Source organism: Rhipicephalus sanguineus, chromosome 1, assembly GCF_013339695.2.
Source record: "Rhipicephalus sanguineus isolate Rsan-2018 chromosome 1, BIME_Rsan_1.4, whole genome shotgun sequence".
NCBI classification, from domain to species: domain Eukaryota; kingdom Metazoa; phylum Arthropoda; class Arachnida; order Ixodida; family Ixodidae; genus Rhipicephalus; species Rhipicephalus sanguineus.
Genome location: NC_051176.1, coordinates 122,868,677 through 122,885,045, shown reverse-complemented (window position 1 = coordinate 122,885,045; position 16,369 = coordinate 122,868,677). Strand labels below are relative to the sequence as shown.

General features: G+C 48.3%; 1 protein-coding gene across 3 annotated transcripts in view; it reads right to left on the bottom strand.

Annotated features, from left to right (window-relative positions):
* The window catches only part of LOC119397130 (protein spaetzle 5), a 131,926-nt gene that overhangs the window by 17,934 nt on the left and 97,623 nt on the right, over window positions 1–16,369 (bottom strand). For all 3 annotated transcript variants that reach the window (XR_007416332.1, XM_037664577.2, XM_037664572.2), the window contains exon 2: window positions 15,459–15,718. Coding sequence is in view for 2 of the 3 variants with exons in the window: in XM_037664577.2 (XP_037520505.1) it covers window positions 15,459–15,718 (260 nt within the window). In the remaining variant the exon portion in view is untranslated. The remainder of the gene's footprint in view (window positions 1–15,458; window positions 15,719–16,369) is intronic.

The following is a 16,369-nucleotide window of genomic DNA, read 5'->3' as shown; positions in this document are numbered from 1 at the left end:
CGCGATGAACCCTCTCACCCCCCCCCCCCCTCTAAGGGGAACCCTGCGCAAGCCTATGCACAGTACGGTCCACTGTTAAAGGGAACACTTCAATGAGCACCATTCATTTTAATGGCCCTCTAACAGCAAGTGGACAGGGAAACATTCTTCATGCACTGCACAAGTCTGTCAAAAAGATGCAGAACTGTCAAACACCAGTAGTTTTATGCAAATTTAAGCCACCGTGTTTTTGCAAGAGGGCGAAATCCAAACATGCCTTGCACGTAAGTGTTCCCTTTAACAGTGGACACGTCTGTACATCATATAGGCAGCCTATCCAAGTGCTTACATCTTTTCAGGTGGGTTTCCGTGGACGGCAGAACTCATATTACTAAAATAAAGAACCCAGTCGACGGCACCGTGACAATCAGGGCCAGCATTAGCAAAAAATTGGCCGCCATCCCGCCCTGCGAATGTGAATGTCCAGCGAAGCTGTATCAAACACCACGCATGCTGATTGGGGGGGGGGGGGGGGTATGTTTTATAATTACTTTAGAGTAATGGTAGTGATAATCGCTTTGTGGTCGCTGTGGTAGGCCGTGATTGGTGCCGCAGGCATTTGCAGCAATACGAATTTGTTCCTTTCGTCGAGCATTGTTTTCATGCTGTTCTTCTGGTGTGTCTAATTTCCCATAGCAGTCTTAGAATATGAACTGAATGACTGGCGGGAACACAGCGCAAAAGAAGACAGGCACAAGGACGGCCAAGACCACTTGGGCCACGTGGGCACGGTCTAAGGCCCCTTGGGCAGCGATTGCGGCTGTGCGCCCTTCTTTGAAAAAAAAAAAAAATAAAGTGAGGTGCTGGCTAAGCATAATTCACAGTTGACACGTGAAATCATTGAGGCAGATTTCATCAGAAAGTTCGATAGTACGTACGTCAGTTCTCCTTGAACAGCACTTTCATCTCGTGAGATATCATATCGACACAGGCCACGAATGATACGCCATTATGCGCAGTGTTGCTTGTATTATGTACAACATCAAGAAAAAGCTTATTCGTCATTTTTCCTGGTTGTGGCGCATGTCAGCGGCTTATGTATATATGTTCATCCTTTCCATCCAGTGAATAAAGTGTTGTAAGTCAGCGCTGTGTGTGCGTCACTTCCTTGTACCCGTCTTCTTTTGCGCTGTGTTCCCGCCAATGTTTCACCAACAAGCAAGCTTTGACGCTAAGTCGAACTGAATGAGTTGCCAGAGGGGTCTCCCTTTTATATATGAAAGCGGGGAACACACGCGGGGAGAAGGAAGGGCCGTTTAACTTCATTCGAAGCCCTCGTGTGAAGTGCAAAGCAGCTGCAACCTAATCTTTACCGGGAACGCATGGGAGGGTATTCCCATTGTTCACAGGCGCCTTATCATCATCATGTGGTTTTGATACTTGTTTTTCAGTTTCCTTTACTGAAACGATCTCTATGCTGTATGCCCTAAACCACGCAGAGGTCGAAGTTTAGTTGTGGCGTTGCAGTTGTGCACGAGTCTACAGCGAACGCTAGCGGAGTTACACGCGTTTGCTCATTCGCTCTTTCCTTCGCTACGCTGCGTTCGTCGGCTCGTCTGTCCTCCTCTCCGAATGCCCTTCCTCAGCGTCCGATGTGAAAACGCAAGGAGCGCGCGCATCTGCTAGCAAAGGAGCACACGAGCGTCTGTTGGTGGTTTAGGGGCCCTTTAACCTGGCGTTTTGTGTTTACGCCACGAAATTTTCTGACCAACGAGATATATTGTTAATCTTTAGTGGACTGTTGTGGGATTTGCCCAATTTCTGTGGCACATACGCACTATAGGAATTTTGTGCTTACTCCACGAAAATTTTCGACCAACGAGAGGTACACAGCTTCGCTGTAAAAATTCTTACGCTAGAATTGTTCGCAAGAGTCAGTGCCAGAGGATACACATTATTATTCAGGTGTTTTAGCCGTCTGTTGCGAAGTTCTAACACACACACACACACACACACACACACACACACACACACACACACACACACACACACACACACACACACACACACACACACACACACACACACACACACACACACACACACACACACACACACACACCATCACAGCGCTCATTTCTGCTGCCTTTCCTCGCTTCCCATCGACAACACGCTGCGAAAAGGAACACATTTCGACGCTAGCAAATGCGCCGCGTTTGTATTACTAAAGTAGGCATCTGGTAGAGTTGTCCTTGCGTCCAACAACCTTCGCACCTTCGACCACGTACCCTCCCCACATTTGTCTTCTCCACCGGGGATCTCGATCACCAGACCTTCAGGCCGAGGCTCCTCCAGTAGTGCCTCGCAACATATGTATACATACACGTCGGAATGTGAAACTTTAAAGGTTAATCTGAGGGCCTCGCAGCTGCGCGAGTCAGCTGCGAGGCCCTCAGATTAACCTCTGAAGTTTCACATTCCGGTTGCGGTAATAAATTACTTTGATCACTCGCTCGTGCAAGTGCGGAACGCGCGCTGTGTCCCCTGCCGTCGCGTACGTATATAGTGCGCAAACTCGGCTCTGCTTTCAGTCGCTAATGGTGCAAGACGACGGGTTGAAAAGCGGTGTCGTAAGTTCCGCATGTTCGGATTACACGGCCGAGCAATAATCGCTGTTGGAGTAGCACCGGAACCGAGGCTGTCGCCGATATACGCGTCCCCAACGAACTTTAACGACGTCGTAAATGTTCATCCTGCAGCGCAATTAGATTCAAACACACGTATACGGCTGTAGTCTTGCACAATCACCTAAAAGTTAATTTCCTTCGGTACGCCCTGCACGGTAATCGTATACCACAGACATGAAACCTTGTTGAGAATGTGCACGGGGCGAAGTAGATATCGCGCGAGAATAACAAAAAAGAAAAAAAAAGAAAGAAGAAGAAGAAAAAAAAAAACAAAGTACGCGTTGAATAATGGTCGCGGGCAATCGACATAAAGTTTCCCCCAACAATCAGTTCAAAGCAAAACTTTCATCAGAGTGAGTGGTACATTTTCTTTCTTTCGTGAACAGTACTGTTTAAGACAAAAGGGAAAAAAGTCCTGCGAAATTTGGTCCGCTGAAATGGGCTTATGGAGACCGACAGCTATCACCGCGAGAGCATAATTGCCAGTTCGCACAACCAAAGCAGCGTGAAATGTGGCGCTGTCACGATGGAGAAAGCTATCAGCTACGTTCCCTAATTCTGCGTGTTTTCCTCGCCCATTCTAGGCTTAACCGCTTTACACGTTCAAGTAAAACTGCGAATAAACGGACCACCTAGGAGGAACAGAACATCGCGGCGCTTTTGCATAAAATAAAAAAAAAAGAATTGAATAATCCTCTGATGATCTTCGAAAGAAGATTTTCCAGAAAATAATAATAATAATATCCGGGGCTTTACGTGCCAGAACCACGACCTAATTGTGAAGTACATTGTAGTAAGGGGAGACTCCGGATTAATTTTTACCACCTGGGGTTCCTGAACAAGAAACTAAATAAAAGTACACGGGTGTTCTTGCACTTCGTCCATATGGAAATGCAGCCGCCGTGGCCAGAAGTCGAACTCGTGTCCTCGAGCTTGGCAGCGCGTCACCTTATTTGCGTTGCCGCTTTACCAAGTTGGTGTGCGACACATTTTATTCACTGTGAGAGATGCATGCATGCATTACGCCAGATGGTTACCACCCTTTTCACCTCGCGGAGGCTATAGTGCTTTCAGATGGCTAGCGCACGTGTCACGTCGCATCAGAACAATACGCTTTCCTCCTTAGAGTGCCCCCATCGAGTTTCTCCTAATATTTTTCTTACGTCAGCAGTGCTGAGACGCTGCGGCACAGCATGCGTGCACGGCCAAGTTTACCCGTGGTGTCGGCACGGGTCGTAATGAGACGAGCTGTGACGTTTCTTCGCCCGAAACCGCCACGGTGGTCTAGCGGTGATGGTGCTCGACTGCTGACCCGAAGGTCGCGGGATCGAATCTCGGCCGCGGCGGCCGCATTTTGATCGAGGCGAAATGCTCGAGGCCCGTGTAACGAGATTTAGGTGCACGTTAAAGCACACCAGATTGTCAACATTTCCAACGCCCTCCACTACGGCGTCCCTCGAATAATCATATTGTGGTTTCGGGACGTAAAAGTCCAACAAATTATTATTTCTTCGCCCGAGCACAAGGCGCCTCGCATTACAAGAATCCCCTGGGCCGTGGCCTGAAAAGGATATACAGCAAAAGTCGAACATCTCCCTAAAAGATTTCTCAGTGGACGCTGCACAAGATTAGCGCTTGTGATGAGCAGCTACGCGTAGCTATTATGCGATGTGTTAGTCCGTATACTGCGGGTAGAACTTCACTCTAAGAAAAAAAGAGTCAAAAGAGGGTCACGGCCGCGTGACTCTCTTCGGGTGTCCATGTGACCCCTTTTGGAAGGTACAGGCAGAGAAAGAGAGTTAGCATTTCGGCTGGAGTCACGGGACTCTCCTGAAGCGCGTTTCGATTGGCGGCGCCGCCGTATACGCCATACATATCGCGCGCATGCCCTTTGGCGCTGTTGTGGCGCGTTGGCTCGCCGACGGAGGCGAGAAAACGCGCCACAACGGCGCCGGGTGGCGCGCCGCTTCTGCCTCCTTTCAGTCTCCTCGTCTATTGGAATGCGTTGCGTGGTTTGGATGCGTTGGTTGCACGGGTTGCGTGTCTGTTCATGCGTGTCTTCGGTGGTGCTGATGCCGGCTCCGTGCACGAAGTGACGCTTGGAGGGCGGAATATTCATGGAGCTGCGGACACGGACAACAGGCGCCAGTTAACCGTGAGTGTACTGCTTTCGTAGGTACTATAATTGTACAGCTTTAGCTGGGCGTCTGCAGCAGCTCTGCGGAAGTTATATGCCAGCCATTTCCAACAGCAGCCTGTGTCCGCAGGGCTGTTGCGGATGCCCAACTAAAGCTGTGAGTTAACGAGTTGCCACCGTTATGCGCGTTGCTGTGCAAGCTCCCTTATAGTGAGCGATGCAAACAATTATCAAGGGTCATTTTTTGCTGATCGCACGTTGTGTCTGCACTACTGAATGTGCAAGATGTCGTTTTGAGATGCACTTTAGTCTACTTCATAATAAACTTTCCATCGACCATGAGTGTGCAGCGTGCTTCCGCGCGTGGGAACGTGAAAAAAAAAAGTGCCTGTGTACAGAACGCTCAGACGCACTATATATAATGGTTTTTGTTGGCTTAAAGACGGTAGTTTGAGGTGCAGATATAGTACGGTGCTTCCAGAACGTACGCGGTAGTCATTCAAGTTGGACACACCTCGCCGGTAAAGTGAAAAACTCTAGACTTTCGACGGCGCGCGTTGTTGCGGCCGCCGCCGTGCACTATTAAATGCGAAGCATTTCTTAGCGAACTTCTGCGAGTTTGACCGTATCTATCTATCTATCTATCTATCTATCTATCTATCTATCTATCTATCTATCTATCTATCTATCTATCTATCTATCTATCTATCTATCTATCTATCTATCTATCTATCTATCCGCCTACGACTTTGGGTTCTCCTGGCCGTTTCGTTAATAGGATATACACCAAAATTGGTATGGCGAAACGTGACTTTATGACGAACATAAATGACAGGTCATAACATGAAAATCATGATATCCATGTCATGAACGACATGATTTACATGCCACTGTTTTGGTGCTCTTGCGGCTGTTTCGTTAGTTCGATATATACCAAAATTGGTATGGCGTGACAATAGTGTATGATGAACACAAGTGACAGGTCCTAACGTGCAAATCATGACACGCATATCATGTACAGCATGATTTACATTCTACGCTCATGGTGCGCTCGCGGCCGTTTCGCTAGCTTGATATACACCAAAATTGGTATCGCGGGACGTGACTGTGTGACGAACACAAATAACAGGTGGTAACATGAAAATCATGACACGTATGTCATGCACAGCATGACTTACGGCCGCCAGCGCGCTCATGGCGCGCTGGCGGCCGTTTCGCTAGCTTGATATACACCAAAATTGGTATCGCGCGACGTGACTGTGTGAAGAACACAAATAACAGGTGGTAACATGAAAATCATGACACGCATGTCATGCGCAGTATGACTTTACGTGCCACGCTCATGGCGCGCTGGCGGCCGTTTCGCTAGCTTGATATACACCAAAATTTGTATCGCGCGACGTGACTGCGTGACGAACACAAATAACAGGTGGTAATATGAAAATCATGACACGCATGTCATGCACAGTATGACTTTACGTGCCACGCTCATGGTGCGCTGGCGGCCGTTTCGCTAGCTTGATATACACCAAAATTTGTATCGCGCGACGTGACTGTGTGACGAACACAAATAACAGGTGGTAACATGAAAATCATGACACGCATGTCATGCACAGTATGACTTACATGCCACGCTCATGGCGCGCAGGCGGCCGTTACGCTGGCTTGATATACACCAAAATTGGTATCGCGGGACGTGACTGTGTGACGAACACAAATAACAGGTGGTAACATGAAAATCATGACACGCATGTCATGCGCAGTATGACTTTACGTGCCACGCTCATGGCGCGCTGGCGGCCGTTTCGCTAGCTTGATATACACCAAAATTGGTATCGCGGGACGTGACTGTGTGACGAACACAAATAACAGGTGGTAACATGTAAATCATGACACGCATGTCATGCGCAGTATGACTTTACGTGCCACGCTCATGGCGCGCTGGCGGCCGTTTCGCTAGCTTGATATACACCAAAATTGGTATCGCGGGACGTGACTGTGTGACGAACACAAATAACAGGTGGTAACATGAAAATCATGACACGCATGTCATGCACAGTATGACTTACGTGCCACGCTCATGGCGCGCTGGCGGCCGTTTCGCTAGCTTGATATACACCAAAATTGGTATCGCGGGACGTGACTGTGTGACGAACACAAATAACAGGTGGTAACATGAAAATCATGACACGCATGTCATGCGCAGTATGACTTTACGTGCCACGCTCATGGCGCGCTGGCGGCCGTTTCGCTAGCTTGATATACACCAAAATTGGTATCGCGGGACGTGACTGTGTGACGAACACAAATAACAGGTGGTAACATGAAAATCATGACACGCATGTCATGCACAGTATGACTTACGTGCCACGCTCATGGCGCGCTGGCGGCCGTTTCGCTAGCTTGATATACACCAAAATTGGTATTGCGCGACTTGACTGTGTGGCGAACACAAATAACAGGTGGTAACATGAAAATCATGACACGCATGTCATGCACAGTATGACTTACATGCCACGCTCATGGCGCGCAGGCGGCCGTTTCGCTAGCTTGATATACACCAAAATTGGTATTGCGCGACTTGACTGTGTGGCGAACACAAATAACAGGTGGTAACATGAAAATCATGACACGCATGTCATGCACAGTATGACTTACGTGCCACGCTCATGGCGCGCTGGCGGCCGTTTCGCTAGCTTGATATACACCAAAATTGGTATTGCGCGACTTGACTGTGTGGCGAACACAAATAACAGGTGGTAACATGAAAATCATGACACGCATGTCATGCACAGTATGACTTACGTGCCACGCTCATGGCGCGCTGGCGGCCGTTTCGCTAGCTTGATATACACCAAAATTGGTATTGCGCGACTTGACTGTGTGGCGAACACAAATAACAGGTGGTAACATGAAAATCATGACACGCATGTCATGCACAGTATGACTTACGTGCCACGCTCATGGCGCGCTGGCGGCCGTTTCGCTAGCTTGATATACACCAAAATTGGTATCGCGGGACGTGACTGTGTGACGAACACAAATAACAGGTGGTAACATGAAAATCATGACACGCATGTCATGCGCAGTATGACTTTACGTGCCACGCTCATGGCGCGCTGGCGGCCGTTTCGCTAGCTTGATATACACCAAAATTGGTATCGCGGGACGTGACTGTGTGACGAACACAAATAACAGGTGGTAACATGAAAATCATGACACGCATGTCATGCACAGTATGACTTACGTGCCACGCTCATGGCGCGCTGGCGGCCGTTTCGCTAGCTTGATATACACCAAAATTGGTATTGCGCGACTTGACTGTGTGGCGAACACAAATAACAGGTGGTAACATGAAAATCATGACACGCATGTCATGCACAGTATGACTTACATGCCACGCTCATGGCGCGCAGGCGGCCGTTTCGCTAGCTTGATATACACCAAAATTGGTATTGCGCGACTTGACTGTGTGGCGAACACAAATAACAGGTGGTAACATGAAAATCATGACACGCATGTCATGCACAGTATGACTTACATGCCACGCTCATGGCGCGCAGGCGGCCGTTTCGCTAGCTTGATATACACCAAAATTGGTATCGCGGGACGTGACTGTGTGACGAACACAAATAACAGGTGGTAACATGAAAATCATGACACGCATGTCATGCGCAGTATGACTTTACGTGCCACGCTCATGGCGCGCTGGCGGCCGTTTCGCTAGCTTGATATACACCAAAATTTGTATCGCGCGACGTGACTGTGTGACGAACACAAATAACAGGTGGTAACATGAAAATCATGACACGCATGTCATGCACAGTATGACTTACGTGCCACGCTCATGGCGCGCTGGCGGCCGTTTCGCTAGCTTGATATACACCAAAATTGGTATTGCGCGACTTGACTGTGTGGCGAACACAAATAACAGGTGGTAACATGAAAATCATGACACGCATGTCATGCACAGTATGACTTACGTGCCACGCTCATGGCGCGCTCGCGGCCGTTTCGCTAGCTTGATATACACCAAAATTGGTATCGCGCGACGTGACTGTGTGACGAACACAATTAACAGGTGGTAACAAGAAAATCATGACACGCATGTCATGCACAGTACGACTTACGTGCCACGCTCATGGCGCGCTGGCGGCCGTTTCGCTAGCTTGATATACACCAAAATTGGTATTGGGCGACTTGACTGTGTGACGAACACAATTAACAGGTGGTAACAAGAAAATCATGACATGCATGTCATGTAGGGTATGATTTAGATGCCACGCTCATGGTGCACTCCCGGCCATTTTGTTTACTGGATATATACCTAAATTGGTATGACGTGACAAGAGTGCGTGACGAACATAAATAGCATGTCACGCATCGAATATATGTAGCAGAATATATGTTTCATTAGCATGGCATATACCAGATTATACACGCATGCATGTATGCCAAACTCGCGATATATAGCGAACTAGATGTCACGACATGAATGACTTCATAAGCCTCAATGACAAAGAAGACGATGTATGCAGCTCTTTGCTGGCTGCTTCGCATTACCTCGATTCCCACACTGCGTGGTATCTGCCGATTTTTTTGTATATTTACATGCTTTTGATAGAGCGTATGGGTATTAAACATAATTAACAGAGAAAAAGAGCCATCCCGGCTGCGGCGGCCGCATTTTTGACGGAGGCGAAAATGCCTGAGGCCTGTGTACTTAGATTTAGGTACACGTTAAAGAACCCCAGGTGGTCGAAATTTTCGGAGCCGTCCATTACGGCGTCCCTCATAATCATATCGTGGTTTTGGGACGTTAAACCCCAACATTTATTATAATATTAGAGAAAAAGAGCCAAATTTTCCGAGCACAATGCTAGGCGATTGAAACGCGATACTCGGAGCGTGTGGCTGCTGGCTGTGAGTGTGACGGTGAGGGCGAGAGCGTTCGTGACAGACGGTGACAATAGAGTGGTGACAGCATCCGGTAGGCAGCCGTTCATTCTGCGCTTCTTGGTGGCGCCGGCGGAGCACTGCTTGCCATGGCTTCAAAACACTGCCCTCACGTACGACGCCTCGAGAAGCGGCTGGAGCTGGCTGGCGGGCGTGCGTTACAAAGGATTGCGGCGCTCCGCCGGCGCCACTGAGAGCCACAGACTGAACGACCGTTTGCTGGATGCAGTCATCATGCGCCACGGAACGCTCTCGCTCACACCGTCATCCTCACCGCCAGCAGCCACGCGCTCCAAATATCGCGTTTCAATCGCCGAGACCTGTACTACATCGCTCCAGCGTGAGCCCTGTTGAAGCGTTCTCAACGTCTCGCCTCTACACCGTCCTCTACTTTTTACACGCAGTCAGCAAACCGGATAAAGGTGGCTGCAGGGGACGTTGAATGCATACACAGCGTCCAGTGCACTCATACCTACATTATTGCACGCAAACGACATCTGGAAGAGTTCATTATATTCATTTTCGTTCTTATATTCTATAGAGTAAAAGAGGAAAGGAAGGCTTATGAACTTAATATGGGCCAACATACAACGAGGATTATTAGCAAAGCTAAATGTCTTACGTGTACGGGCGATCTTTGAGAACATCGTGCTCTCTGAAGAGTCTGCAGGCGATTATCGGGAACAAGGGTTCAGCTACTGCCGACTGCCTCTCTTCGAGACACACGGAATTGATCAACGCTTTGACAGGCACCCTTGTTAACACACCCATGCTATGACATGCTCAGAACGGTTAAGCATCCCAGGCTTACCAGCGCCTGTCGCAAGACCACCACCATTTTGCAGCCACATTTTGCAGCTCGAGGATGCGGGTTCGATAACCGGACACGGCGGACACGTTTCGGTGGGGGCGAAGTGCAAAAGAACCCGTATGCTTAGATTAGGTGCACGTCAAAGAACTTATAGCAACCGCGCCGAGGGAGCGTGCTCGGCGCTCGGAGTCCACGTTCGCATCGTGTTGTGTTTACTGTGCGGGCACGGAGTGTAGCCTGGGAACTCGAGTTACGGTGGCCGGGTCGGCCGGGTGTTGTAAACACAGCCGCCGGGCCGAAGCTGCGCCAGTCGCCCCATCGCTGCTGCCTCGTTCACCTCGCAGAGCTTTTGCTTAAATATGCGAGTTCTTATTGTAGACGTGCCTTTGTCTTTCTTTACTTGTGAACACGCAAAATCATCCCGCAACCAACGCCCCTGGACGTCTACAAACTCCTGGAGGTCAAAATTAATTTGTAGTCCCCCATTACGGCGTACACCTCATAATCATATTATGGTGTTCTGTTAAAACCCCAGAATTGATTGTTTCTTTAGCCATAGCCTCTTAGTCAACATAAGAATACAAGTGAAATGGAGTGGACGGAAGCAAGCGCTTCTATATTCACCAACTGATATCCAACAGCTAAATTTAAACGGAACCGAAAGGCTTGATTACAGAACAATAAAACCAGCCGCGGTTCGATCACGGCCGCGGCGTTGGCATTTCGATGCTCGTGCACTTAGTTTTAGGGGCAAGCTAAGGGACCCCAGTTTATCAAAATTAACTCGAAATCTCCACTACGGCGTGCCTCATAATAATGTCGTGGTTCTGGCGAGCAAGTGAAACACTTGTATTTTTTTTTTCTGGAATTTTTAATATCAACCGTAAGAAAGCAAATAACAATGAATTGAAGAAAGCTTGTAGGTAAATTACTCTGCAGCGTTCACATATATGCTTTAGATACAGGGATTTGCTTTGTTTAAGCCAGTGATCAGTGCTCACGCGTTGTGCGCGCAGTAAAACACGCAGCTCCACAAAAAGCAGCCGAAAATATGTACCAGCACGCACGTTTCTCGATCTATTCGAAAACGTACCGTTCGTGCGTTTTATTTGGAACGTTTTCAGAGCTCCTCGTCGTCGTTTCAGCTGGAATATATTCGTCAACGTGACACTCGTCTGCTTCAACGTGCCGAGGAACTACAATATGAAGAAAAATTGGCGCAGCTTGCACTAAGTCTCGCAAGGCTGGGTCACAGCAGAGCTGGAGGCACCTAACTGGTCCTGGCTGCGCTATAGGCTTTTGCCTTAGCTCTCACCCCTCTCTTTCCCACTCCTTGCTATACTATACTTTACATGGCTAAGATTGCTCTTTTTTTTTTCTATCTTTTTTTGTGTCTGTGTATTTCTATCTGTTTCTCTCTCTGTTGTATTTCTTTCTCTGTCCTTCTATCTTTTTTCTCTTTCTTCCCTTTCTCCCTCTCTATTTCTCTCTTTCTCTTTCTGTCTCTCTCTTTCATTACTCCTTCTCCCCTCCTCCTTTCCATCCTCCCCACCCTCACTTCCCTTTCCCATCACGTTGCTATACTATATACTATACAAGGGCATGCTATGGTCTATAGTAGCGTGCCTGGATAGCCGAGTGATTACGACGCTCGCTTTCGGGTCGCGGGTACGCGGGTTCGAATATCGCCTCGCGAAGAACTTTACTTCGACATGATTTTCCCTCTTTCTCTCTCTCTCTTTCTGTACTCGCTCTCTCGGGCCCCTAAAAATAAGTACATGAGCGTTATATCGGAGTTATTACATCACACGCCGGACAAATTGGCGCGCGTGTTCGGGGAGCGAAGCAGAAGAGGAAGAAGAAGACGACGATGAAGAAGAGGACGAAGACAGCGCGTGCCGGTTCGTGATAATTATACTCTTCTATCTACGACACACGGCAATCCTCGAGCATAGCAGCTCTGCTGCAAAGAAAGACAAGCAGACGTCGAGATTTACTTAGAACGCTCGTAGAGACTGTATGAAATGAGCGTTCAAATCATGCCCCATTGATAAAACGGGGTCACTACTTGAACCCGCGTACGTTCAGATCTCGAGAAGCCCGCATTATGCGTGGCGCGCGTACATCGAGTTACAACATTCCAAAACTTTGCAGAGGCGCGCTAAATTTACCTATTGCACGAACCAAAGGCATGGTGGGCGCAAGACATGCAGGTATGTTGCAAGGGCGCGCGCAGTGGGACCTACCTACGTTGTTTACGGAGCTTATGGTTGCGAAACTGAGTATATACGCCAGCATTTTGATCGCATGCAGGTCACCATCTCAACCACGCACCATACGTCCTCAAGTGTATACTCTCGAAGGAGATTCATGCGGGCGGCCGCCCAGGAAGATTTAATTTCGCAGAGCCACAGTTGTTACCCGTTGAAAGGGTTTTTTTACCCTCTTAGAGACGTTCGCAGAGACGGCAATCTTGGCTGTTAAAAAATGAGAAAAAAAATTAAACGAAACAGACTGCTCATGGAAATTTAATTACACACTCGAGTAACCGCCAGAATCTTGCGACACGCCGGACAGGTAACCAACGATTCGTGCCGACGAACTCTCCACATTTCGTGGCCGGCTATAATTTAGTTAGACCTGTGTAGAGGAGCGAAGCACCTGCGTTTCGTCAATCCATTCGCTGTTGCTCCCCCCTCCCTCCTCCCCCCTCCCCCCAAAAAAATAGAGGAAAAAAGGAGGAGAGTAGAGGAGACGAATGATGGACAATGACCGAGAAACACCGCGCATGCCGCGAAATTTTGCTGAACAGGAACGAACGGGCTTTCGCTGAAGGCTAAATAGACCGAAAAAACGTCCCTCCATCTAGAGACTCGAGGACAGCGGAGTGCATTAACTACTTGTCAAACCGTTTCTCGTTGCCAAGTGGTATGTTAGAAAGGCGAACATTTTTTTAGCGTTATTTATTGTTTAACTATGTATGCATCGCTTGGATAGTGAACGTAGCACCTTGGTGTAAACATACCAAAAAAAAAAAAAAAAAAACCTCTTAACCAAATAACCTCGTCGAAGAAACAATTCGGTTGCTTACCTAAACAAAACGATGAAGATGTAACATCACTTGACGCTGATTTGATACATCATCTGAATTTTTCGTCTGTACTCGTGGCATTCAAAATGCACATCACAGCTGCATTTGATCGCTTGCGACGAACACGTTTTATATAGACTAAACCAGTCTATAATAAAAAAATAATAATAATTGTTGGGGTTTTACGTCGCAAAACTACGATGTCATACTACGAGCGCCGTAGCAGAGTGCTCTGGAAATTTTGACCATTTGGTGTTCACGGTAGGACTTTTTGCAAAATCTAGTAGCTTAATGAGTTCAAACCATTTCGACAATGTTCCAAATGAATCTGACGTTAATGAACCTGATATAAGGATATGTAAATAAAGGTTCGTGCATCTGCGGCTGTCGCTCAATTGATGAAGTGACGGCGAAACATTCCTCGTCAACTTTTTGCGACGAAAACCGCTGACATGCACAAAGATCCCGCGATCATAAATGCACGCGATTATGTTCACACGCGGCAGACTCTCAGTCAGGTACTAGATATAACCTGACTAGAGGCGGCGTGCCGCAGCGTACTGAATAAAATGGTGTGAACAGAAAGCCCGACAAAAAATTGGCCGCGTATCTGCGTGCTTCCCTGCAAATGTCGTGGAAAGACGATAGTCCGATAGTCTTCTGCCGGCCGTACTACATGAGTCCTCCTCTACGTTGAATCGCCGCATCTGGCTCATAGCGTCGCATTTGCAGCGCAGCCCGAAAAACACTAGCATTTTCAGCGCAGCCTATGAAACACTATAGGGTCTTTAGAATTACGTATCTATGCTTCTATCCATGCTTTCTATCTATCCATGTTTTTGTATTGTTCGAAAGATCAATAAATAAAAAAGATGTATTTTCTAGTAAAGGAACACACTACCTAATACTTATGTATTGATGCTGCGCATCAGATATGCGTAATATTTGCTTTTTGATCGACAATGTTCACAAGTATGAACGGCGCTACCAGTTCAAGATGGCTGGGCGTTCCGCAAGTGGTTAACGTTTGGCCGAGTGACTGAATCGGGTGACAGACAGACAAACAGAAAGACAAACAGACCAAAATTTTTGCGTTTAAGTTCCCCAGGAAATACTATCGTCTTTAAAAAAATTATGACGTAAAGTGAAAGGAATGAAATTACGGCGAAGGGGCATATAGGCAACGGTGTTTCAGCTCCACTAACGTCAAACCTGGGGAGGGGCGAAACATGCAGTGTGTGCGCCGGACTTTCCCATAGCAAAATCTTTACTGTTTACTCGACACCGGTCCACTAACGCACGATCACTTTGCAGATACGCTTCAAGAAGTGCTGCTTCAAACAGATTACTTAACCGCAGAGATGCACGCTTGTGTCTCTGGTTCTAGATAAGAAACTTGAGCGTCTTGGTAAATTTTGTCGGGGATTCTGACACCGTTGCTAAGTCAGACATAATGTTTTAGGCAGTAACGACGAACCTTTAGCTCATAATATGCATAGTATGGACCGGTGGCGAGTAGTGGGATTTACCCAAATTTTGTGGCGCATACCCGTTTATGATCGACCGTCACGACGATATGACGCGCCGACAAGCCGAGACCCTAAGGTGCTTCGCCCCTAATAGGAGGTGAATACAATGGGTAATCATTTGCGAGTTAAACGCTTCACATGGTCATCTTTTGTTCAGCACTGACTGGATAACACTAACCAGCATTTGAGCACCAGCTTCTAGCGACCAGTCGTCGCAGAATCGTTCCATACAACTGACGCAGGGAGACGCTTCTCGCGCGCTACTCACGTCGGGTAAGTGGCGTCCTCAACGCAGTATGCGCTCTCGCCCAGGCCGCGGGCGGCGCAGGCCGGCATGCCGTGCGCGTCGAGCCGCGGCCTCAGCTCGCCGGACGTTGGGTAGACGACGGGCCGGCCCGTGGTCGGCGGCGTGCGGCCGCTCGGCGGGGGTCCTCGCGCGCTGCGCATCGTCTTGAAGCCGTGCGGTCGCGTCGCCGACGGCCGGGTCGCCCCGCAGAAGCAGCACGCCAGTGCCGCCAGCCACAGAACCTGCACAGACAGCGGACCGAGCCGGTCGGGTATTGTGCATTGTGATGTACACTATGCCTCAAAGATATGCAACCTGCGCGACGGCGGTCTCTTCTAGGAAGCCCGTGAGTTAAGCGATTTTATCAGGAAGTTGCGTTCAGGGGCCGTAGCCAGGATTTTATTTCGGGAGCCACCCGACCCACTATGTGCACGTGTGCGTTTGTGTGTTCGCGCGTATGGCATCATCATCAGCCTATTCTATGGCCCTGCAGCACGAAGGCTTTGTACCAATGACCTCCAATTTACGATGTATTGGCGGGCGGATTATATTTTATGCCTGGGATCTTCTTAATTGACTCACTCCACCTAACTCTCTTCCGCCCTCGGCTGCCTTTCCCATTCCTTAGTTGCCATACAATCACTCTCACTGACCATCGGTTATGTGCGTCTGTATATATGCATGCAAAGTGCAAAAGTTACAGAAGGGGGGCTTCACAACCTTTTTCTGGCTACGCGTAAGTTCTTCTGAAACAGGTGTGTCTTCACGTGGCCTGACAATTTCTGGCGCCTCAGACCTGTTTTATTAGTACGGTTTATAGCAAGGAACGAGAAGGGAATGCGCATTTAAACGAAATATGAAATATAGAAGTGTGGACAGGAAAAAAATACGGG